This window comes from Mesocricetus auratus, unplaced genomic scaffold (genome assembly GCF_017639785.1).
Source record: "Mesocricetus auratus isolate SY011 unplaced genomic scaffold, BCM_Maur_2.0 Super-Scaffold_100014, whole genome shotgun sequence".
Classification (NCBI taxonomy): Eukaryota; Metazoa; Chordata; class Mammalia; order Rodentia; family Cricetidae; genus Mesocricetus; species Mesocricetus auratus.
Genome location: NW_024429197.1, coordinates 27,472,886 through 27,498,136, shown reverse-complemented (window position 1 = coordinate 27,498,136; position 25,251 = coordinate 27,472,886). Strand labels below are relative to the sequence as shown.

The window sequence follows — 25,251 nt, the reverse complement described above, 5'->3', positions numbered from 1 at the left end:
ATGTAGGTGCCTTTGTAGTTGGTCATGGGGGAACAGGAAGTTGAGGGGGTGGGGGTAGAATAGGGGGAAGAGGGAATCATAGGATCGAATACAGATCAGGCACCAGAGTGACCTCGAGTGATCTAAAGGGATAACACCAATTGGCAAGCTAAGCAATAGTGGAGAGGCCACCTCGAATGCCCATCCCTGATAATGAACTTGATGTCTATAACCATCCGGGAGCCTTCATCCTGTGACTGATGGAAGCAGAGGTAAACACACAATTAATCACTGAACTGAACCCAAGGAACCCAGTGACAGAGAGAGAGGAGTGATGAGCAAATTGGCAAAGAATGGGCTGGCAAAACCAGCAGAGACAGCTGATCTGAACAGGGGAGAGCTCTTGGACCCCAGACCGATGGTGGGGAGGCCAGCATGGGACTGATCTGGACCCCCCAAATATGAGTGTCAGAGAGAAGGCCTGGGCAACCTATGGGGCCCTGAGCTGTGGATCAGTGTCTATCCCTGGTATACAAAACAGTCTTTGTGTGCCTATAGCACAAAGAGGGATGCTCTCTCACCCTGGACTCTTAGGGGAGTGCCTGGACCCTACCCAGAGTAAAATGACAGACTCTAGATATCCCCTATGTGGAAGGATTTGGCAATAGGTTGGGAGGGTGGAGGGGAAGGGGAGTGTGGGTGGAGGGGAGGGAGAGGGAACTGGGATTGACATGTAAAACAAGCTATTTAAAATTAAAATAAAAAATGATTTAAAAAACTCTCATCTGAGACTTGTAGCAATTTCTTAATTGTAACCCCCTATAAAACCCAAATGAAACAGCAGATCACATAATTCCAACACACAATGGCACAGAATATACATGACCATTCCAAAAGGGAGGAAAGGGAACATAGTGAGAAAATAATGTCTAGGTGTCTGTTGCTCCTTCATCTGCATTTCAGTAATTTTTAGAGTAGGGAACTTAGTTTAAGAGAAACTTTAATAATGGTACATCTTCCCATCAGTAATAGAAAAAAAGTTGATTCTTCATGCATTGCATTCTCATTTTGAGTTCATGGAAAGAAAGTAAGTCAGACTTTTAATATCAGCTGTCTTGAAGATTTTATATCCTTCAAGATATATACATATATGTATACATAATGTGTATATGTATGTGTGTCTGTCTGTGTGTATGCATGAATACACACATATATATATAATAATTTTCTTGCAAGTTGTGTGATTATCCTTATTAAAAGTGTAAGTTACATCCTCCAGTGTCTTTGCAAGATTAGTAAATTTTAACTAATGTTTCTTCATATGGCCATTCTTGTCCCAAAATTTTAATTTAAGGAATTGCTCTTGATGTGTTTTCCTCTGATAAGTTTGAAAAGTCAATTTATTCAAGTATTTCTTTTGAAAACTTATGTCTATACTTTCAATTATCAATAACATATTCACAAAACATTCTCACATTTTATAGTATAAAAGTGACCATTAAAATTATTAAAAATTAACAGGTTTCAGCACTGTTACGATTAGAAATAATATATACAATTGATAAGAAATGATATTAGCTCATTCATAGTTTTATCTCAATACATTTTTTTCAATTGCACGAATTAAAATTATTTTTCTTATGTTTCATTCACATTTAGGCATTCACGCCTTTATACTGGCTATTTTGTTCCCTATATACAATAATTTGCTTTAAATGTTTTTCTTCCATTGTTTGCTAAATACATCTGCTGGAAGTACTGCTTATTTAGAAAGTTTGGACAAAAGGTTAAAGAAACCACAGAGTGTGAACTAGAGAGATAAAGGTACTGGGAAGTCCTCCTCTGAACAGAACCACTTGTGAGGACAAACTCCTTTTTCCAACACTAAGGAGATTTATATTTAGTGGAACCTTAAGGTCTCTTTTTAAAACTTTGAATTAATTTTGCTTATTTAGACAATCTATACTTCATATCTCACTGTTACATTGTTACATTTTTCGTTTCAGATATGATGAAGCTTACATACTCCTATTTTCCTGGGTATCACATATGCCTTATTTTCTTGCAAGTGATAGCATCAACTTCTGGTAAGAACGTGTGCTTTTTTTCTTATCCATTGCAATTATGAAAAGGACGCAAGATAGACTTCTATTGTCCAGTTGCATATTGAAGGAGGTTAACAACATCACTTCATGGCAATATCAAGTAAAATAGTTATGGGTGAAATTTTCTGTCCTTCCTGGACCTGCAGAAGCTGTTTAGTCCCAAATAAACACCCAGAGGCTTACGTTAGCTATAAACTGTTTCAGCTGTTGTTCAGGCTTCTTTTTGGCTAGCCCTCTCTTAATCATTAACCCATTCCTACTAATATGTGAATCTCCACACGGTCTTGGCTTACCAGTGATACCTGTTTCTCTTGTTTTTTTGGCAGCTGCATGGCATCTACCTCTTTGCCTTTTACCTTTCTCTATCCCTGTTCAGATTTCCTGCCTGGCTAAATGCTGCCTGTCCATTGGTAAAAACAACTTTATTCATCAACCAATAAGAGAAACATTCACAACATGCAGAAGGACATCACCAATCATCTCTTTTTTGTCTAAATAAAAAGGATGGTTTTATCTTTAATATAGTAAAATTATATATAGCAAAACAGTTATCAAGCAAGCATTATAATTACAATATTTAGCTCATTAACATTTGGCAAAATTTAAAGAAAATATTATACCATCTATCTTATCTTTGTGAGTCTAAAGTTTTATATGTAACTTATCTTTTATCACATCTAAGAAAACTGTAACTGTATTTGTCTTCAACCCCGTGAAAGACCCCAGAGGCATAATATATAAATTTTAGAAGCGACAGAGACATCTCACTGCCTGAACAGTCACCTAAAGTTTCTCGGTAATGTTGGGGCATCTCTCTTTAGCCTATAGGCCTAGAACGTATGGCTGACTTTTTGATGAAGCAAGAACCTTGAAGGACCATCCTGTCCCACGGCAAATTCAGCAGTCACTTTTCTTTGTAACCTGCTTGTCTAGTGTGTTATTAAGCAGTCCAGGCAAGAGCAGTTTCCTGTTCAAATGACTATTCTTGTCACATTGAAGGAAAACTCCATTATGAATTTCTGCAATGCTCATTATCTTCTCTGACCTAATTGGTGTTGCTAGAATCAGATGTGTCTTCTAGTCATTAAAAGCTCCAAGTTAACAAACCATATTAAATACTATAGTCTGAATGTCTTTGTAAGGTTTTGAAAAATGCATGTCCATTTACAATATATCTCTGTATAACTAGAAAAACTAACTAATGTGACTATAGACAGATTTTCTATCCCACCTGGTCCCACAACCATTTAGCCCCAAATAAACACCCAAAAGGCTTATATTATAAACTGTTTGGCTGATGGCTCAGGCTTCTTATTAGCTATCTCTCTCTTAATTATGAACCAATTTCTATTCATCTAAGTATTTCCATGTGGTCATGGCTTACCAGAGAATGCCCAGGCACCCTGCCTTCCTTGTGACTACACAGCAACTCTCTGGTGACTGCTTCCCTGCCTCTCTTCCTTCCAGCATTCTCCTAGTCTGGTAGCACCACCTACATTTCCTTCCTGGCTGCTGGCCAATCAGCATTTTATTAAACCAATATGAGAAACATATATTCACAGCATACAGAAGGTCCTTCCTCATCACATGACTATATTCCTGGCTGTAGTGTGGTCTGTGAGGCTGCATGGTCTCAGCTGTTTTAGATGTTGGGTCACCTGGGTAACTGCTTTAGGGGGTCATGCTTGATCAAACCATTTTAGTCCAGAAGGAATCCACAGCTTTTTTATCTTCTGTGGAAACAAAAGCAGAACCTCTTTTACAAAGTAACATGTACTTAGACTTAAATTTTTTGTCTTTTTATTTTTAAATTTAAATTAAATTAGAAACAAGACATTGAGAAGCCCTCAAGAAAGGTCACAACCCAAATGCACAGGTTTGCTAAAAAGCTGAATCTAAATCATAATTCTCCAGAATGCTTCTTCTCTCTCCCCACATATTTTAGTGCCACATCATTAAAACATGCCACCAGGGCACATTAATTGTAGCATATTTGACTTCCAACAAAACCTTCCAGGACTAACTAACAATCAAAACCAGAGTCCATAAGGATGGAGCAAGTTAAGTCACACAGTCTCTAATGTTGAGGCCATAAATTTAATATAACCATAATTAATATTGCAAATGATCTAATGGCAAAAGTGGATAATATGTAAGAACAAATGGATAATATAAGCAAAGTTAGAAATTCTGAGCTAGTAACAAAAAAAATCTGATAGGCAAAAATACACCTTAGCAGAACTAATGAATTCCTCTTTTATGGGCTCTGAATGGACAAAACTTGGAAAAGAACATCTGACCTTGAGTATTAATCATAGAAATGTATAAAGAGAAAAAAGACTAACACTTTTGCTGAGAAAGTCTAAGAACTCAGAGACAATTCTCAAAAGTGTAGTATATAGACGATGGTAATGCAAAAAGAAAGGCAAAAGGCAAAAGAAAGAGAGGCACATACAGTGAAACCATGGCTTAAATTCCCCATAGATCCACAAATCTTGGAGAATACCAAACAGGGTGAGAGACAAAGCAAACAAAAAATGTTCCCCTGCATGTAGTATTTAAAATATAATGAAAATTGAAGATAAAATTTAAAATGCTGGCAGTCATGGAGGGAAGAGGAAGAATCTGTATTGTGTTTAGTAACTCTGTCTTGAGAAATATGTATGTTCAAGGTTTATTGGAGAGAAGGAAAACGGCAAAGTCAGATAATGAAAACTACATAAATATTAGAGAAGGAAAAGTTGATAGTAAAATAATCCCAATTGATCTAATAAAGGACAGGATTTTCAAAACAGTAAAAGCAATGTATTCATCAATTATGAATTACAATGCAAGGAAATAAATGGCAGTGATAGATGAAAAGGAATGAGTGTTTGTAGCCTTTGATTAATAAGTTGCTTTTATGAACCATTACACTATTGTTTTTATTTACATTAGATATGTTATCCTCATTTCTCCCCCATAAAGCTTCAGTTTATCACTATTCGACTTCCTTGTTCTACAGATTTGACTACTTAAAATATGCAGATTTTGTCTTTTTCTATCTGTCTTATTTCATTTAAACTAATTTTCATTAAGTGTGCTCATGTTGTAGCATATGGCAGGATTCTTTTTATTTAACTCTGAACAATATTTCATTATATGTATATATCATATTTTTCTTATCTGTTCATTTGTCAGTGGATCTTGTGTTTGCTTCTGAATCTCAGAAAGAAGTTTCTACATTAGCATTAAAATATTAATGGAAAATATTATATCATGTTTCATTGTCCTTTTGGACCATGGGTAAAAGAGTGGCAAGAAGTTGAGGTGGCCTTCAGTTCCTATATTTCTTTTAAGTTTCTTTCCCAGGTTTTGAATCACTTTACTTATATTTCTAGCCTGCTTATATATGATTTTTTATCTTATACATCCTTTAGTTATTTGAGCATACTAAGATTCTTACTTTAAGGTCTTTGTCTAGTAGATCCGCTGTCTAGTCGAGAGTCAGGGAGACTCTGATTTATTTTTTCCTTTGTATTAGCTGTGCTCCTCTGATTCTTTTCATGTGTTGGGATTTTTGTTGTTGAAAACTAGACATTTAAATCCAACAATATGATGACTCTGCAAAATGTGATTTCTTCCTTCTCCAGTGCTTTTGAATTTAGCTTCTTGTAGTCTGTGCTAGTGACCACTTGTAAGTTTAAGGCTTCTCCTTGGCTGCTTTCAGAATCTGTTTGTTTCCTTGTGCACTTGCATACTTTCCAATTCTTCCCCTATATGCAGATGCTTTTGAACGCCCTCTTTCAAAAATAAAATTAACTCTGTGAGTTTGAGACCAGCCTGGTCTACAGAGCAAGTTACATGACAGCCTCCAAAACAATACAGAGAAACCCTGCCTCAAAAACCAAAAGAAATTAAAATTAAAAAATTAAAATAACCAAACTTCTTTAAACAATTTCAGTTAGAAAAGGGTAAGATTTTCACTTTAGGAGAAGCTTCAAAAATAACTAATCACCCCTTGGTCTATGCTTATGTGATAGAGGCAATAATCAATGATCAGAACATAGCTCTCCAATAATTGTAAAATAAAGTTGTTTTGGTTCATCCTGGCTCTCATAAGCTACACAGAATTCCTTGATGAACATGGACAACTGGTCATCAATAAACTAATGGTTGGTGGCAGCTAGTTGGTGTTGTGATAAAAGCTGAAATGACTATAAATAAAATGCATGTAAATAATCCAAAGCTTAGTTGGAGTTCTAAGTCATCATGATTTGGTTTTGAAATTTCTCCTCAATGACACTCATGGGCTAATGGGTTGTTAACGGTGATATCCAACCATTGAGAAGTGATGAAACTTTTGGTTGCTCAGCCTCCATCAATGTGGATTCGTGATACTGTGGCGTTATTGAAGGGAGAATGAAGTAGGAAGTAGTGTGTGGTCAGAGGAATTAGACAAGTTGGAGAACACTTTGGAAAGTCCTTATCCTTTCTCTTCTGTTCTCTGTGCTTTCTGGGAATGGGCAACTGTGTTTTACATTCTCCAGGATGACATTCTGTCTCAGCAGGGCTGAGAAACAGTGGTAAAAATCTACTCATGAAGTGAAGCCTCTGCCACCATGAGTCAAAATGTATTTTCTCATTGAAATTCTTTTTCTTAGATATTTTGTCACACATACTATCACAAAAACTGACAAACATCATTCAATAGATTCAAGAATTCCAATAAAGTTATACTTGACAGATTCTTTCATAGAATTCTTAAGTAGCAAGACAGATTATTGGGATTCCTACTTCATTCGATTCTATTTTAAAGATAAGAATGAGCTAGCAGTGGTTTTAAAATATTGAAAGATGAGAATGAATGTAATCATTATTGAATATTTAGGTGTGGGCAGGATTTGATATGTTCTTCCAGCACCTTGTGGCAGCAAAGGCTTGTTAGTTTCAGATTTATTTTGATTTTAATTTTTTTCCACAGAGAATCTGATGGTGACAGCTCCCACTGAACACTTGGTGGCTAGAGTAGGAGGCCAGGCTGAGCTCAGCTGCCAGGTGATCCCACCACGCAGTGTGGAGTACATGGAGGTGCGTTGGTTCAGGAGTGGCCATTCCCAACCTCTTTACCTATACAGAGGTAGCCATGGAGCGAATGGAGAAGCTGCACCTGAATATGTGAATCGTGTAGAGTTTGTGAAAGAGGCCATTGGAAAGGGAAAAGTGGCCCTCAGAATTCGTAATATCAGCATTCCTGATGACGGGCTTTACCAATGTTCATTTAATGATAGTGCCTTCAGTTATGTGGCCAGCATGAATCTCAGTGTGGCAGGTAAGTTCCCTGTGCAACATAGTATGCCAGTGTCTTTTTGCCCAAAAAACTGAAATACATGGAAATTATCTTTGTGTTTTTTATAGATTTTTCATATTTTATGCTTGTAAAATAGCCAAGTAATGAGTTAAAGTCACATAGTTCTCCAAAAATACACTATACAGGAAGTAGACATTGCATAGCAATTAATTAACCTAACTTGAAAATAAAATATGAAAGTTGATTCACCCATATTATTAAACTACAGGATGTCATGATTGAGATTCCCTTTTTTCCCTACTCTATCCATCCAAACTCAGTATAATCACTATGCTTTTAACTCCTTGTAATTTCCACCAGCATTTGGATTGAAGACGCAAATCCATGTTCAGAGTTCTGGAAATGGAGGATTCATTGTGGGGTGCTTTTCAGAAGGGTGGTTCCCACAGCCCCGAATGGAGTGGAGAGACAGCAGAGGGGAAGTAGTTCCATATTCTTCAGTATCACACTCACAGGATGGAGATAGATTTTTCCACATGAAGATGACTCTTCTCCTCAGAAACCATTCTCAGGAAAGTATCACATGTTGCGTTCTTAACCCTCTAACGGGTGAAGAGAAGCAAACGAATCTCATCTTTGCAAGTGAGTACTCAGTCATGATAGGTTAATTGTCAACTTGGAAGCATAAAGGATAAACCAATGGATTAATGTTAAAAGACTGCATTGCAGAACATTCTTTGAGTGTGCCTCTTTATCATAGATACTAGTTTTGGTGAGGCAAATGTTAAGTGTGCAGTATTAGAAGAGCTTAGAGCCATTATCTCAATAAATTTCCATTTGTGTTCAAGTTTAACAAGATATTAGCTTAGTAAGATAAAAATGGTATATCAATTTGAAATATGTTCTCATCTCAGAAAAAATGTAAGCATACTTCGTAGGTTTTTATGAATTCTAAGTCATTAGGACATATTGATTACTGTCACATAGTATTCAGTGCTAGAACTTGCATTTTAAAATTCCTATAGAGTAAATACATAGAAATTGTTATGACAGTGAGATGAATAACAAAGAGAGTCAGAGAGAGAGAATAGCCATAAGAAAAATGTGTAAGTAAAATGCAGATTATGTGATTATTTTCTCACTGCTCACTCCTAGAAGACATGATAGATAAATTAAAAACAAATCAAGAAAATGTTGTCATATGTATAATGAAGCTATCTTTCACTAACACCAAGTGCAGAAATTAAGTTTCTCATATGAACAGACTGTGTGTGGGTGGAGAGAGGAGAGTTTATATCTTTAGACACTTGTTCATGCAATATTTTTCTACTTTAAATAATGATTGTTTTCTTTCTCTTTTAAAAACTCTACAATGTGCTGGAGAATTAGGAAATTGACTAAAAAATTGTGTTGCTGTGACTGAATAGGGCTCTCTAGCAATGGCTCTTGGGATACCAGATTTCACAAGAATGAGTAGGAATCAGAAGTTAGGCAGGATGGCACTTGCAAGGCTTAGGCAGGATGATGATAGAATTTGAATTCAGCTTGGGTAATATGATAAGAAACGCTTCGAATAGAAAGTGAGTAAGATACTGCAAATATTTTTAAAGTAGAGATGAATGGATTTACTGATACATTAAAGATATGGTGAAAGACAAACTAAAAAAACCAAATACTTCTAAGGTCATTGAGTGGAATCATGATATGAAAAGAAACATTTTCAGTCAATACAGGAAACTTTTTTTTGAGTGAGCATATATTAGGTAAAAAACTTGTAAGGCTGTTAAGTGCAATTGCTGTACAAATTTCAGTTGCCATATGACCTCAAGGTTACTGTGACTGCATGTGCAAGACATGCACGAACTCAAGTCACACAAAATCCTAGAAAAGAGAGAGGGAAATTCCTTTAGCCGATGAGGTATTGGTAACTGATAGCAGCTGAGAAGGGAGAATTAGCATTCTTAAGCGTGTTACTCTTGATATAATCAACCAGGAACCAGGATCCAGTAGAAGGCCATATATTCAAAGAGTATGTTAGCAACACAATTTGGACTTGAAGAATTTATTTTGAAAAGGAAAGACAAAATTGAATGGGTAGGGAGGGTTATTGATGTGGGGGAAGTTGGAGGTGGGAATTATATCTCCAAGATGAACTTAGTATTCAGATGTTCTCTGTAGTTGCCACAAAATCAGGTCTACCAGTATGTAGTTCTGAGTCAGACACAGAAAATGAGAGGTAAGAAGAAAGAGAGGAAGACAGAGAGAGAGAGAGGGAGAGAAACAATGAGAAAAGAAAGGAAGGAAGAAAAGGGGAGAGGAAATGGACAAGGAAGGAAGAAAGGATGGAAGGACTAGAGAGATAGGGTGGGAAGGAGACAGGAAGAGGGCGCAGAGGGAGGGGAAGGAGGAAGAGAGGAAAGGAAAGAGTTGGATGAAGGTAGGAGAGAGGGAGGGAGTAATGGCGTGGGAGGAAACAAGAGGGAAGGAGGAAGGAAGATGAAAAAGGATAGGAAGAGTTGCAGAACCTGAAGCGGAAAACTGTCCTTCTAGCAGCGGCAGTTTCCTGGTCTGGTGCTGCTCTTTGCTATGTCTATTTTAAAGAAGTTCTCTTCTTTTTTCAGATGCCCTGTTTAATGAGAACGACATGAAAAAATCGATTTTCATTTTCTTTTCAGTATCAATCTGTTTATCTTTTTTATACCTTTTAGTTTTTATCTTCATCAAAGCAGGTAACTGATCAAGAAGGATAGAATATTAAGTTTTTTTTAGCTTTATGCCTAAATCACAAGTTAAAATTAAATGACATACATTATCCACTTTTATTCACAGCTTACTTCTTACTTTCAAATGTTGAATTTATACCTCTCAACTCTAGGATTACTAAAAGGAGCACCAATTGAAACACTGAAATTTAAAGATATCTTCTTTTTCTTAAGAAATACCATTTCCATCACAGTAGAGTAACCTTCTGTCACCTCAGACTGTGGAGTGATTGAAGCATGTGAGACTATTCTAGCATGTGATCACAAATTCCAGAATACAGTAGGGTGGGGACTGTATGCATGTGTATACATATGGTATACCTATGTGTGCATATGGCGTGTGTGTGTGTGTGTGTGTGTGTGTGTGTGTGTGTGTGTGTGTGTATGATCTCTGAGCTTAGATGCTTGGACTTGTGCTTCCACATGGCCAGAGATGAACTTTGAGTTTCTGACTCTATAATTCCCAGTTTTATTCTTTTAAGAAAATGTCTGTCACTGAAGCTAGAGCTAGGCTGGCAGTAAGAAAGCACAAATGATCCCCATTTTCTGCCACACATAGCACTGAATTTATAGGTGCATATGCCATATGCACAACTCTGCTTGTTTTTTTAATGTGAGTGCTAAGATTGGAACTCAGATCCTCATGATTGAACAGCAAATGCTTACCCTCTGAGCCATCTCTCCAGCCCCTCAATTATTTTTAATATTGCAATTTCTTAGGCCTTAGTCTTGAATAAATTAATACAAAAAAGAGGTGTAGGGATGAGCCCCACAAAGCTATCTGCTCTAAGGGTGGGGATAAGGAAATTTAGGACAGCTGGAGATAAAAGGACGTGAAACAGAAACAAATCTCTCTTCTCCTCTCTTCCCCTGGAAGCCTGCCATGCTTCTGACTCCCCCAGCCTTTTGTGTGTAAGTTCTTATTCTGGTAAATAAATATATTATATTCCCTATTGCATTTACCCTACACATCAAAGAAGCACTTATATAAATCAATAACTCCTTTACAACCACATTATTCTCTTACTTTTTATACAAACTAAATGTATATACCATACTCTGTAACGATACAGGGATCCAGTATAAGAACAACCTTTGGGGCTGGAGAGATAGCTCAATAGTTAATACCACTGGTAGGTCTTCCCGAGGACCTGGGTTCAGTTCCCAGCACCTGCATGGCAGCTCACAACTGTCTGTAACTCCAGTTCCAGGAGATCCAATATCATTTTCTAGCCAGTATGAGTATCACACATACAAATAATGCACAGGCATACATGTAGGCAAAGTACCTACTCACATAAAATTAAAGAAAAAGAACAGACCTTTTCCAACTCCAATGACAAAACAAAATTTATTCTTTATTATAGAACAGAGTAAAGCTGCTATATGGAAACACAAGAATTCAGAGGATGAGTAAATAATAAAGCAGAGAATAACAATTTGATAACACACTAAGAAATCTGCAGCCAAGGGATGAAAGAAGGCTGCAATTTAACAGTGATTAAAAGATAATGTGACTCAAAGGAGAAGTTGTAACCTGTTCGTTCTATTAGTTTATCTAATCCATGGACTCCTAACTAATGAATTATATTTAGAGGGGACTTCCTTATGCGCCAAGCACTGTGATAATGAATTTATTGAGTTTATCCAAATTATTCCTAAATGCTAGTTCTCTTACTTTCATCTTAATAGGGCTGAGAACATAGTGGATTACACAGGTTATAAGGGACATAGCTAAGATTGACCTACATTTATATTTGGCTCCAAATTTCATGCCGTATTATTATGCTGTTACTTTCAGTACTTGATGTAGTTTTAACTTTGGCACGGTGGCTGTTCCTTAATCTACTGCTATTTCAGCCAGCAATTATGATTGCACAGTTACCAGCCTGCTTATCTGGCAGCAGCACGTTTGCTCAGGCTGCAGCCTGGTGGTAATGCTTTTCCCTCATGCACTAACTCTGTCGCTGGTGCTAAAGGTAGCTTTAACTAAATCTCTATAGTTCTATATATAAATAAGACTCAAGATTCAAAGGCTGGAGTGAAAACCTATTAGCTTAGAGAGGATGAACAGAAACTAGTTAGCTTTATTTCCGTGCTGGTGTCTCCCCAAAAGTATGTCCTTCTGCCTCACCAAAACACACACACACAAAAAGCCTTGTCATTCAAAATCCCTCCCTCCTACTTCCTGTCTCTCTCTCTGTCTGTCCTGGATGCCCTCTGAAGCTCTATGATTACATTATGTCAACTAATTGCTAACTCTGACTCCTGATCCAAGGTTAATTTTATTTAGTTAATGCAAATGCAAACTTGGGGTTTACGGTATGATCAAATATCCCCCAACAACTTAGTTTCATGTTTCTTATTGTGCATCTCCCAGACTGTGGAGACCACTTAATCATTGAAGTATTCTATTCCAAGGTGGTTATGAGAAGTTTATTCTCTTTTGATATTAGATAATTTCTACACAATAGGTTCAATGGTGATTTCAGAAACACACACACACACACACACACACACGAGAGAGAGAGAGAGAGAGAGAGAGAGAGAGAGAGAGAGAGAGAGAGAGAAAGTAAATTCTGATTCCCTGCTACCCAGAGACTAAAAGTCAAAACTGTGCTATCTTGTTTCAAATGCATTTCTAGTTACTTCAAAAATCTTGCTCATCCTTTTCTGGAAGGTCATATGAAGATTAACTATCCTGTGGATACATATTTGTTAATCTATAGAGACACACTTGTGTACTGTCTGTTCAGTTTAGGAACAGGGTCCTAGCAGCTTGAAGATGAGAATATGTTTACTGACATTGCTGAAGGAGCAGGGCACTTCAGTTTTCAGAATCCATGGATCCAACTAAGTTCCCTCATTTCAGCTAATGCTGTTCTCATAGCTACCATTGCCCAAGATTGAATCTGATGAGGACTCTTTGAGTTGAGCTGTCTCCTCTCCCCACAATCACTGATTTTGTGCTAGGTTAGGTTGTTAGGTTCAGAAAAGGAAATTCCTCTTATCTCTGATAGTTTTACAAATCCAGTTGAAATGTCCTAGTTGCAAAACGAGCCTGATGCTTTAGTTCTACTTAGAGATGAATATGAAAGAGATAAACCACCTTTTCATGTGGTTATACTTCTGTACTGTTTCATACTCCTAAGTTCCTTTTATTAATTCTGACTCTTTCTGTTCTAGAATGTGCATGTGGATGTGAACCATGTCTCCATAAAGCAGGCATAATAGTAATGGTCTTTAAATTCCTGTGTTTCATGATCTTCTCTGTAACAATCGTTATTAAGTATGTGCAATTACGGAACAAAGGTAAATAGCATTAATGGTGATAACATATCTTCAATTCTCTTGTTTTCCTAGATGTATGTCTTTGGGGGATTGTTTAGTTATGTGACACTTACATCATCTCCAGGAGGATCTGTCGTTTGGGTATAACATAATAGAATCATGTTCTAACAAGGTGTGTAAGGTAGCAGCTAAATCTGCAGGTATTTTACAGCTGTTTTGGGAACCAAATCCTTTTGCTCTTGCGCAAGAAGGAAGAAACATAGCTTCAGAAAATATTGTTAGAGAGGCTTCCATTTATCTTAAATAATTTCTCTCCTTTTAATAATCAATACATATGTATGAATATGGGTCAAACATTTTTAGTTTTTATCTTACAGTCTGTACTGAAAATATATGAAATAAAAAGAATTTCTATTTAATTTCAAAAATGACATTTCACTTATACACAATTTCATGAGACTTTTAAATCCTCTGTGTATCTATTAAGTATTAAATATAGTCATAATAAAGAAGTAGCGTTTATGATGAGTAGAATAGCACTATAATTTGATTTTGGCATTTGACAATATTTTATTCTTCCAAGGCTAATGGGGAAATGTGTATATAGAATCATTAGCAGCAATCAATGCAGAGCAATACCATGGTATTAACATGCACATTTCTTCCAATCAACAAAAGAGAATATCAGAGTTATTGTGGTCACCAGAGGGGCTCTCTTTGTTTTCTTAGTTCCAACTTCTTGATAGATAGGCCTTGGATCATAGAATACAAAGGCCTGTACACTTTTGTGATTTTGACAAAAGTTTCTTCCTTAGAATTTATAAAAACAGAAAGTCAATTTTCCAATGCTTTTATATTTGCATTTATATTCACCCAGAAAATAAGGCAACTAAGACCAAACTACTCTGAACATCTTTGCTAAATAGTTGCTTATTATAACTTATAAAGATCCTGCAGCGGAACATGTGGGGATCAGAGACATGGTACAGATAATTTCAGCCATTTCAAGAGCCATCAGCATTCAATTCCTCCTGATGATAGGAGGCTTAGCAGCCTTAATGACTACTGTAGTCGACTGTAGATGGATTAATGAGTTGAGTTGGATCATATGTTGGTGCTCAAATACCTTTATAAACTACTGATAATTGCATCACTTTGCATATCATTAACAATGTATAAGAAAACCCTGACTATAGACTTACATGAGAGAGAGAGAGAGAGCTATGTATTATTACCTTTTATCAGATCTATGGTTCATAAAATGTTTTTCCTACATCCTGAAGGTCTTGGTGTCTTTACACTCTGTTGATCATTTTACTGTGTTGTGCACAAGCATTTTAGTTTCCTGAAGTTCTGCTTAAACTTTTTGCTGTCTACTATGCCTTTGAGGTCATCTTTAGGAAATCTTTACCAATCTTTGCTCTTCTGTTTTCTTTTAGGAATCTTATCATCCTAGGTCTTAACTTTACATATTTAATATATTGAGTTGATTCTTAATATAGGTTACAAGATGAGGTTTTAATTTCATTTGGGTAAATGCTCAGTTTCCCCAGAACTATACACTGAAGAGACTATCCTGTTCCATTGTGTGTTCATGGTTCCTTGTCTGATCCCATTGAAAATATATACCTGCATTCATTTCTGCTATCTCTATTTTGTTTCTATAGATCTGTTTTAATGCCAGTTTCACTCTATTTTCATTAACGTCCCTTTGTATTTGGACATTTAAGAAGTGCAATGCATTAAAATTTGCTATTTGTTTACATAATTCCTTTGGCATTTGGAAAAATGTCTCAAAGATTGATGAAATTTTAGGGCTGTTTTCCTTTAGTTTTGGGGCTGGGTTACAGTACTGGGGATGATTGGGATCTTAAGACTACAGCCTGTTGTACAAATATGTTGGAATGTTTGTTAGACTTCAGACATGAGAATGCACTGTGGTATCAAGATAATATACATTCTTAATGTTTATTCATTCTAAATAGTGAACCACAGTGCAAAAATATGGGTTCTACGGTTTGTAGAAGAGGCAATGTAAATTCCTTCTTTGAGGCAAAGCTAAACAGAATTCAGGCTACTACATAATTGAAATTCAGTACTATGGTGAGCACTTCAATTATGAAGACCAACAGTGTTTGCGATGGGTCTACTTTGACTTTGTGATTTCTCTTTCTATTATGACAGAAAGACCTTCTATTGGGGAATCAGAGTGTTCTGTACCTCTCTCTTTGCTGCTGTTTTCAGCCTTTGTGTCTTATGGGATCCATGCTTTTACTTGCTTAGTTCACATATTCTCTTTCAGTTACTGTGGTACAAATAATCATTTCTTGTTTTATTTCCTAATTTTAGAGGCCCTAAGAACTAATTTTCTCTCTTCAACCTTCTTGGACTATCTATTAACATTATTTGTTATTATTATTATCATTATTTTTATTACTGGATTTTCAAGACAGGGGTTCTCTGTGTAGCCCTTGCTGTCCTAGAATTTTCTCTGTAGACCAGACTGGCCTTGAATTCAGAGATCCACCTGTCTCTGCCTCCCAATCATGGAGATTAAAGGCATGTACTAGCACACTATGGAATAGCATTTTTTTGTTTACTACTGGTCATTCTATAATCACAGATACCCATGTATATCATATTCTCTATTGTATATTTGTGCCTGTAGGAACTTTGCTCAATAATATTTATTTACAGCCTCTGTATATATCGCATTCTCTTTTCAAGATTCATAAATGAGAAATTCATATTCCTTTCTTAGGTAATAGTCTCTAGATCTATACATGTTGTCTACAGTTTATGGATTAAAATGCTATATTAAGTTCCATTGTTTCTCCCAGCACTCGGGAGGCAGAGGCAGGCGGATCTCTGTGAGTTCGAGGCCGGGCTGGACCGACAGCCTCCAAAACAATACAGAGAAACCCTGTCTCGAAAAACCAAAAAAAAAAAAAAAGTTCCTTTGTTTCAATATTGTATGAATAGGTGCTCTTTTTGTTTCTTTTTCTTTTTTCTTTTTTAAAATTTCAATTAGAAAAAACCTTGTTTTACATGTCAATCTAGTTCCTTCTCCCTCCCCTCCTCCCCTGTACCCCACCAAGGCCCTATCTCATCCCCTTTCTGCTCCCCAGAGAGGGTGAGGCCTTCCATGGGGATCTTCTGTGTTTGTCATATCATTTGTAGCAGGGCCTAGACCCTCCCCCATGTGTCTAGGCTGAGAGAGTATCCCTTTAGGTGGAATGTGTTGACAAAGTCCATTCCTATACTAGGGATAAATACTGATCCACTACCAGAGGCCCCATAAATTGCCCAGGCCTCCTAATTTACACCCATGTTGGATTAATCCTGTGCTGGTTTCTCAGCTATCAGTCTGGTATCCATGATCTCCCCCTTGTTTAGGTCACCTGTTTCTGTATGATTCTCTAGCCTGGCATTGACCCCCTTGCTCATTACTCCTCCTTCTCTGCAACTGTATTCTAGGAGTTCAACTTAGTGTTTAGCTTTAGGTGTCTGCTTCTGCTTCCATCAGCTACTGGAAAAAGGCTCTAGGATGGCATATAAGGTAGTCATTGGGTTAGGGCATTTAAGATAGCCTCTCCACTGTTGCGTAGATTGTTAGTTGAGGTCATCTTTGTAGATCTCTGGACATTTCCCTAGTGCCAGATTTCTCTTTAAACGTATAATGCCCCCCTTCTATTATGGTATCTCTTGTCTTGCTCTCCTCTATTCTTCCCCCAACTCAGTCTTCCTGATCCCTCTTGTGGTCCTCTCCCCTCCTCTTCTCCACTTCTCTTTCTCCTAGATCCCTCTTCCCTCGCTCCATGCTCCCAATTTGCTCAGGAGATATTGTCCCTTTCTCCTTCTCCGGGGGACCATGTATCTCTCTTAGGTTCCTTCTTGTTTCCTAGCTTCTCTGGCAGTGCGAATTGTAGGCTGGTAATCCTTTGCTCTATGTCTAAAATCCATATATGAGTGAGTTCATACCATTTTTGGTTTTTTTGTGACTGCGTTACCTTGCTCTGGATGGTTCCTTCTAGTTCCACCTCTGAATTTTCAATAGGTGTTTATTTTGACAGTTTGTATATAGTATGTCATAGTGAAATCTTCTTTGGGTTGAACATCAATGGATTTCATTGAGCTTTGTGTAACCTCGTACTCCTTGTTTTCCTAAAGTTGTGAAGTTTTCATTGATTATTTATCCATTTCCTTCCATAATCTCTATTATGCAAAACTTACCCTTCTGATTCTCTGTCTCTCTCTCCTTCTCTCTCTCTTTCTCTCTCTGTACCTCTCTGTCTGTCTGCCCCCTCTCTCTCTTTCTGTCTGTCTGCCTCTCTCTTAGTTTAAGGAGTGGTTACTCTGTTTGCTCAGTTTCTTCTGTTGTTGATGTTCCATGTTCTCTTTTGATTTCCTCCATTATGCCCTTCAGTCCATGGTTCCTGTTTGGCTTTCTTTTATGATTCTCTCTACTAAACTTTTATTTTCTTCACAAATAATTTTCCCACTTATCAATGTTCTTTTGTAGTTTATTTAGCCATCTTAAAAATTAATGTGAAACTACTGTCAGGCAATTCATAGAACTTCATTTTTATGGGCTGTATTACTATAATTCATGGGTCCTTTCTGTGGTATATCTTTTTCCTGATAAGCACAACAAATTACATTAAATATAGTCACTTAAACCTAAATGCATTTGTTCTTATTGTTCTTATCATCAGAACCCTGAAAAAGGGCTCACTGAACTAAATATGGGGTTTTCCTGGAAGTAGGAAGAACCAATGTACTTGCCTTATATATCTTCTAATTGTATAGATTATACAATCATATTGAATATTTTTATTTATTTTCTTTCATACATTACATCTTGATCAGAGCTTCCTCTCCCTTCACTCTTCCAAGTCTCTCCACCTCCACATCTCCTCTCCTTGCCAAACTTCTGTTACTCCATTTCTCTTCAGAAAAAAAATCAGGCCTCCCAGTGATATCAACCTAACATGGCATTAAAAGATTCAACAAGACTATGCCAAAACCCTCATATCAAGGCTAGGTGAGGCAACCCAGTAGGAGAACAAAAGGGTCCAATGAGCATGCAAAAGTGTCTGAGACACCCACACTCTTACTGTTTGAAGCCTCATAAAAACCTCAAGTTAAACTACCACAGTATGTGTGCTAAGGGCTTAGTGCAGACACATGTAAGCTCTGTGATTATTGCTTAAGTCTCTGTGAGTCCCTAGGAACCTTGCTCACTTGTTTTCCTTGTGCCACAGAAATTGTCCTTCTTCCCCATCTTCTGTGGGTTTCTCCGAGATTCTTCTAATATTTGGCTGTGTGTCTCTGTATCTGCTCCCATCAACTACCAGAGGAAGCCTCTCTGATGATGACTGGGCTAGGCACCCAATCTATGAGTATAGCAAAATATCATTAAGAATTATTTCATTGACTTATTTGTTTGATGATCAATAATGTATTGTTCTATCCTAATCAGCACTTCATTTGTGCATGCACAAGTTTGTTTATATCGTTGGATAGTGTCTTGCAACTGTGATTATGGAGTCCTGCTTTCTTGCTAGCCATCATGTGGAGCCTGAGTTGGCTTACATCATATGTTTCCCATGAGTCCTGGCAAACAATGATGGGTCATGTGTCTTTCCATCTTACATCACTCTGTTTCTTCTTCTTTCTGAATCTAGCTAGTGGAAGTTTCTGTTTTTAAGAATTTATATTAATAGTCGGGTGGTGGTGGCACACACCTTTAATCCCAGCACTCGGGAGGCAGAGGCAGGCAGATCTCTGTGAGTTCGAGGCCAGGCTGGACCGATAGCCTCTGAAACAATACAGAGAAACCATGTCTCATAAAAACCAAAAAAAAAAAAAGAATTTATATTAATAGATTGGGTTTTTCCAAATAATCTTCTTATTTTAGGGTTTATAGCTTTAATGACATCTGGAGACTCCTTTTTATTTGATCTAACATGTTGCAAATTTTTAGGGAGTAGGTATGGATATTTTGGTGATCAATTCTGCTTACCATAGTATGGCCTCCAAAAATTTATATCTCCCTTAAACACTAAATTCATTCAAATCATTCTGAGGTTTCCCCCAAATTTTCATCTATTGCAGCCTCAAAGTTGATAATAGTAGGTAATGACAAAAAGATATAAAATATCTGCTTTTTATACTTGTGAGAATTGGTTGAATCAGTCCATTTTAACCAGCAAAACAATGTCTCTACAGATTAAATTATTTTTCTCTTCATCCTCCTTCTTCTTCTTTCCTTCCCTTCTTTTTTTCTTTCTTTTCTGATACAGAATTTCTTATGTAACAGAGGCTGGAATTACTCCTCTTGCCTCAGCCTCCTGAATGCTTATTGCAGGCATCTATCACCACATTCATCTTTGAAGAATCCTAAAAGCTAGTAAAAAGATATTAAATTATATCATTTAACTTCTCTTTTTCTAATACACAACTTCATTAATTTTCTAATTTTTAAATTTCTTAGTTTCTATTTCAGATCCACTATTTTCCTTATACAATAGCTGGATGGCAGATATAGCAATTGTGGTAGGTTTTCTGGTGTTAATTTTCACTGTTACAACCATCATATTATCATGGACACACATAAGAAGTAAGTAAACAAGAAGAGTCATTGTATTAATACTAATACAGACTATTTATTTTCTTGAAGTTCCTGCTTTGTAATTTATTAGTAGCCAAGATTCACTCAGTATCTCAAGGAAAGAATTTAATTCCTTTACTCAGTTTTTTTCTGTTTTATACATTAGTATTTTAAGGTCAAGTTGTAGTTTTCTCCTGTTTGAATTTCTACTTCAAGCGTGCAATCAAAAAATAAAAGGTTGGACTAGAAAGATGGCTCAGTCATTAAGAGTACTTACTGACTGTTATTCCAGAAGACCTAGGTTTGATTCTCAGCATTCACATTGCAGCTGACAACTGTCTGTAATGCCAGTTCCAAGAGATCTGATGCCTTCTTCTGACCACATAGGTACCATATGTTGCCCAAATATGTATGCACCAAGCACATACACATAGAATAATAAAATAAATGTGAAGACATTTTCTTTATTTCCCTTTTTATTTAAATTAGAAGCATGCATGCTTCAAATGTTAATCCCAGCTCCCCCCCTTCTCTCTCCCAGCCCTACTTCCATTCCTCACCCCCAACCCAATCCCCACATCTTTCCCCAGGGAGGGTGAGGCCCTCTTTGGGGGGATCAATTAGTAGGCTTTTGTTGTCTTACTAGTAGCATGCAGAATCCTAACTGTGTTGCTCAGATTTCATTATCTCATGCTTCAATGACTGAACCAATTCATTTCTTGACTTTTTTAGGACCTTCCAAAAATACAGATTGCCTCTCCAAAGATATATTGATGACAGTGATGACATTATCTTCTACACCAATAATTTTTTCTCATTGATATATTTCAGCAACTGAAAATTATAATTCAATCATCCTTGGACATTCTTTAGCTCTTTCACTATAAATGTGAAGAAAGTTCAGTTTCCCATATTCATTCTCCTAGAGAACTTAGGGCGATAGGTATTGAGTTAGAGATGATGCTGATTTTATCATCAAAATATTTTTGCTATAATGAGTCAGTGTAATTCCAGGTACGTTATTCCCCAATACTTCTTGCATTCAGGTGGCAATTCATATTTAATACCATTGTTTTTATTGGCATAATATCTTTAAATGAGTAGTGAATGACTAATGTATATCAATAAATGTTAGAAAAATAACAATGTATGAAATTCTGAGGTGTTTGAGCTCATAATTTTACCCATTTCAAATAGTTTCTCATAAGGGCATAAAATAGTCAGAGATTTTAAAATACATTAATAGAAGTGAATCTATGAAATCATTTGATAAGAATTTCCCTAAAATGGGAATAATGAAAAATAAAATATGAATATATAAAATATGCAAAAGTATTAATGTAAAAATACATTGTAGTTGTAAATTAATGAGTAATTAAATGATAGGATGTGAAATCATAGGTAGGTCTCTGAATCTACATTTTATACCTCCCCAGATTACATGAACTATAGATCAAAAGTATTTTTAAAATACTGATTGGAACACCAAACCAGTCACAAAACCTTTCATCTACAAGTGTCCTGCCTGCAAAAATATGCTGTAGAAATGGTGGGACAAAACTTGCAGGGCTTGTCTAACCAGAGGACCAATCCGTGAGAGGGACACATGCCCAGTGCAACCTGGATCCCAAGAACCAGAGACTGAATTGCCCAGAGTCCTAGGATAGAACAAAAGTGACTGACAAAAAAGTTAGTGAAATGATTCCTTGTGCCATGATGGAAGCAATTGTAAGACCCAGAGCAAACACTGAAATTTCTCCTACATCCAAGACTCCCAATCTCCACCCACCTCCCCCTGCGACCTTTCCTAATTTCTTAGCTCCACCCAAACATCATCAAGTCTTCCATAAAAGCAAAATTTTGCTTTAGTAGTTCTGGTATCTTGTCAATCACAGCTGATTTTCAGCTCCCAGCTAGGAAGAACCACAGGATCTTAATTTAAAATAACAAACAGTTTTGATAGTTTTTAATATTCCCTCTGAAATTTCATAAAGCAATCCTCTATCTTCGGTACTGTTCTCAACATTCTTTCTTGCAATTTCCACAGATGACCCCACTGAGCTCTTAACACTAAATGATTCTTGTAGCCCAAAGTCCTTCCACAATCCTCCCAAAAACATCAGGTCTGTCATTGCAATGCCAAACTTCTGGTACCAATTTGTCTTAGTTAGGGTTTCTACTGCTGTGCTGAAACACAATGATGAAAAATCAAGTTGGGGAGGAAAGGGCTTATTAGGCTTCCAGTTCAGCACTGTTGTTCATCACTGGAGGAAATTAGGACAGGAACTCAACAAGAGTAGGACCCTGGAGGCAGGAAATGATGAAGAGGCCATGGAGGGGAGCTACTTACTTATTTGCCTGCCATTTCTTGCTCAACATCCTTTTTTATAGAGCCCCAAGACCAGCAGCCCAGTTATGACACTACTCCTATGGGCTGGGCTCTCCCTCATTGATCACAATATGAGAAAATGCCTCACAGATGGATCTCAAGGAGACATTTCCTCAGCTGAGGCTCCTTCCTCTAATGACTCTAGCTTTTATCAAGTTGACATATAAAACTAACCAGTACACTTGCCTTGGTTTACTTTGGGACCTTAAGAGAATGGCTAATGTTGCTTATGTCCCTTCCCATAAAGGAATTGTAGCAATAGGGTCCTGGAATCAATATTCCATGGATACCAGTAGGTAGCTCTATATTTATGACCTAGACAATGAATATCAATAGCTGGTACTATCACAAAAACAAAGGTTATGTTGTGAATGAAGATAAGATAACTAATCTACTTATTACACTACTCTACCTATTATGGCTTCTGATAAGAGAACTTGAAAGATAATGATTCATCTTGTATTATAATCTCTATTTACAGCAACAAGACAAAGGAACATATGAAACAAAACAGCAGAGATACAACCAACAAAATTTAGACTCATACTCCAGATTCATCAATGAGTTGTTCTAAGAAAATAGGAAGAGAGAAGAGTCTACAACATAAAACAGATGTAAAAGCATATCCATTGCTATTGTTTATATTTTATTTTTTAATTTTTTTATTTTTTTGGTTTTTATGAGACAGGGTTTCTCTGTATTGTTTTGGAGGCTGTCGGTCCAGCCCAGCCTCAAACTCACAGAGATCTGCCTGCCTCTGCCCCCGCCACGAGTGCTGGGATTAAAGGCATGCGCCACCACTGCCTGGCATTGTTTATATTTTAAGTGCCCTCCAAAAATGCTAGTGGTAAAAACTTGGTCACTAGTGGGGTAATACTGAAGGACAATGAAACCTTTGAGAAATGAAGACGACTAGTGGGTGATCTCTGAGTAATTATGGGCACACACTCAAAAGCATAATGGAAAACTGGCCCCATCTCATTTCTTTATTTTGTTGTATAACCATTGCATGAATGATTTTGCTCTACCATTTACTTTTTCCATGCTGTACTCCCTGCTGTCCAGAGTTTTAGAAATAATGGGTCCATCTGTATATTTACAAAGAAAATTGACTGAAGTGGGAAAAGTGGGGAGACCTACCCTCAAAGTAGGTTTTACTTTTGAAGTCTGAAAAATAAGTATTGTTGCCTAGTTGCTTTTGCTTCTTCCTCAGCAAGTGTGTCTATCCCTGTTGCTGCTGCCATCCTCTTTGGTCTTTGAATGTGGACTGAGTATCAATAACTTTCCATGGGGACTTTCAGAAATTCTACACTGTGCTGGGACTGCAAAGACATCCAGATTCATTGATGGAGAAATAGTGGATTCTCTGCCTCCTTTGATCCTATTACATAAAACAATTCAATAAATTGAATTTTTATAATGTGCACACATTTTGATGGTTCTATTCTTATTGTGTCTTATAGGGTTCACAATAACCACCCATAATGGCTGGGGTCTGTTGAACCCCATTGGCCAACAACTCAAAAAAGTATTTAATCATTCCATGTACTGGGCATTTTATTTACTGTTATGAAGTGTCTAAATGGGGAATTGTCCACCTATTACAAGGTAACCCTATTTAAAACCCTTTCTAATATATATGTATACACATATTTTAGAAAGTTCCTACAGGGTTAGGTATTTAGCTCACTGGTTTCTATATGTCTCTTTCAAAAGGACTTCAGTGTTAGTTATCCCTCCTCATATTCTCTCCTCTTCCTTGTCCTTCAATCACCTGCTCCATGGGATCCTTCCTGTTCCATTATTATTAACCCTTTTAAGACTGTTATCCTTCTATCCTTTGAAAGACCTCCACTCTCCCATGGTCCTTTACAAATTTATTAACATTGCAAACAAACATACATATCTGCAGAATCAAAGATCACATCCACATAAAAGAGAACACATGAAATGTTTCTGTTTCTGTGTCTGGATTACCTGACTCAAGACAATTGTTTACAATTTCATCCACTTACTTGCAGTACTTATGATTGTATCATTCTCATTTTTATTAACTCATTTAGTATTCTGTTTTGTTTCCAAGAGAGGTATTTTTCTGGGAAGCCTCTGATGTCCTGGGGCTCGATTTGTATACTAGACTGTCTTGGAACTCACAAAGATTTGCATGCTTCTGTTTGCTGAGTGCTGGGTTTAAATAGACACACCAACACAACACAGTGAAAATTTTTTATATTGTATTTTGATCGTATTGATACTTCCTTCATACTCCTTCCAGAGATAACTCCCTTTCCTTTCCACACAACTTTGTGTTCTCTCTTTTTTTTTAATTTATCAAGTGCAGTTGGTACTGTCTACATACCCAAGGATGTGTAATCTTCCACTGTAGCCTGTTCATCTACCAGGGACAACACCTTTAAATAAAACCTACTCTCCCTCTCTCAAAGGTATCCATTGCTATACCTCTTTAGCTAGGAGTGGAATTTTGTGTTTCAGTACCTGTCTCCATGCTAGCATTTTTCTGGCATGAACTTGTACACGAATTTAATAATACCTAACAACAATCTTTGAAAATTTGTCCTCATATCCACAGATAAGTGTTGCCTTCATCCACCATCAAGGAAACTTCTCTTTGCAGCAGGTGGAGACCATTACAGAAAATCAAAACCAATCAAAATGTAGATATGAAGCCCAGTTCCAATGGCTACATGAACAAAACACTCCCACACCCAAAGCTCAAGCAACACTTTGGAGGAGAGAGTAGAAAGACTGTTTAGAACCAGAATAACATTGAGCTCACTGAGATTGTATCTCTTAGTAATAGC

General features: G+C 36.9%; 1 protein-coding gene across 1 annotated transcript in view; it reads left to right on the top strand.

Moving 5' to 3' along the window:
• LOC110341243 (selection and upkeep of intraepithelial T-cells protein 8) overlaps nucleotides 1-23,839 on the top strand; it is a 37,814-nt gene extending 13,975 nt beyond the window's left edge. Inside the window, exons 2-7 of the mRNA XM_040757432.1 lie at nucleotides 1,986-2,066; nucleotides 7,048-7,395; nucleotides 7,735-8,016; nucleotides 13,323-13,448; nucleotides 19,924-20,049; nucleotides 22,911-23,839. Of these exons, the coding sequence (XP_040613366.1) occupies nucleotides 1,988-2,066; nucleotides 7,048-7,395; nucleotides 7,735-8,016; nucleotides 13,323-13,448; nucleotides 19,924-20,049; nucleotides 22,911-22,933 (984 nt within the window). The 5' untranslated portion in view covers nucleotides 1,986-1,987 and the 3' untranslated portion in view covers nucleotides 22,934-23,839. The remainder of the gene's footprint in view (nucleotides 1-1,985; nucleotides 2,067-7,047; nucleotides 7,396-7,734; nucleotides 8,017-13,322; nucleotides 13,449-19,923; nucleotides 20,050-22,910) is intronic.
• The last annotated feature ends 1,412 nt before the right edge of the window (nucleotides 23,840-25,251 follow it).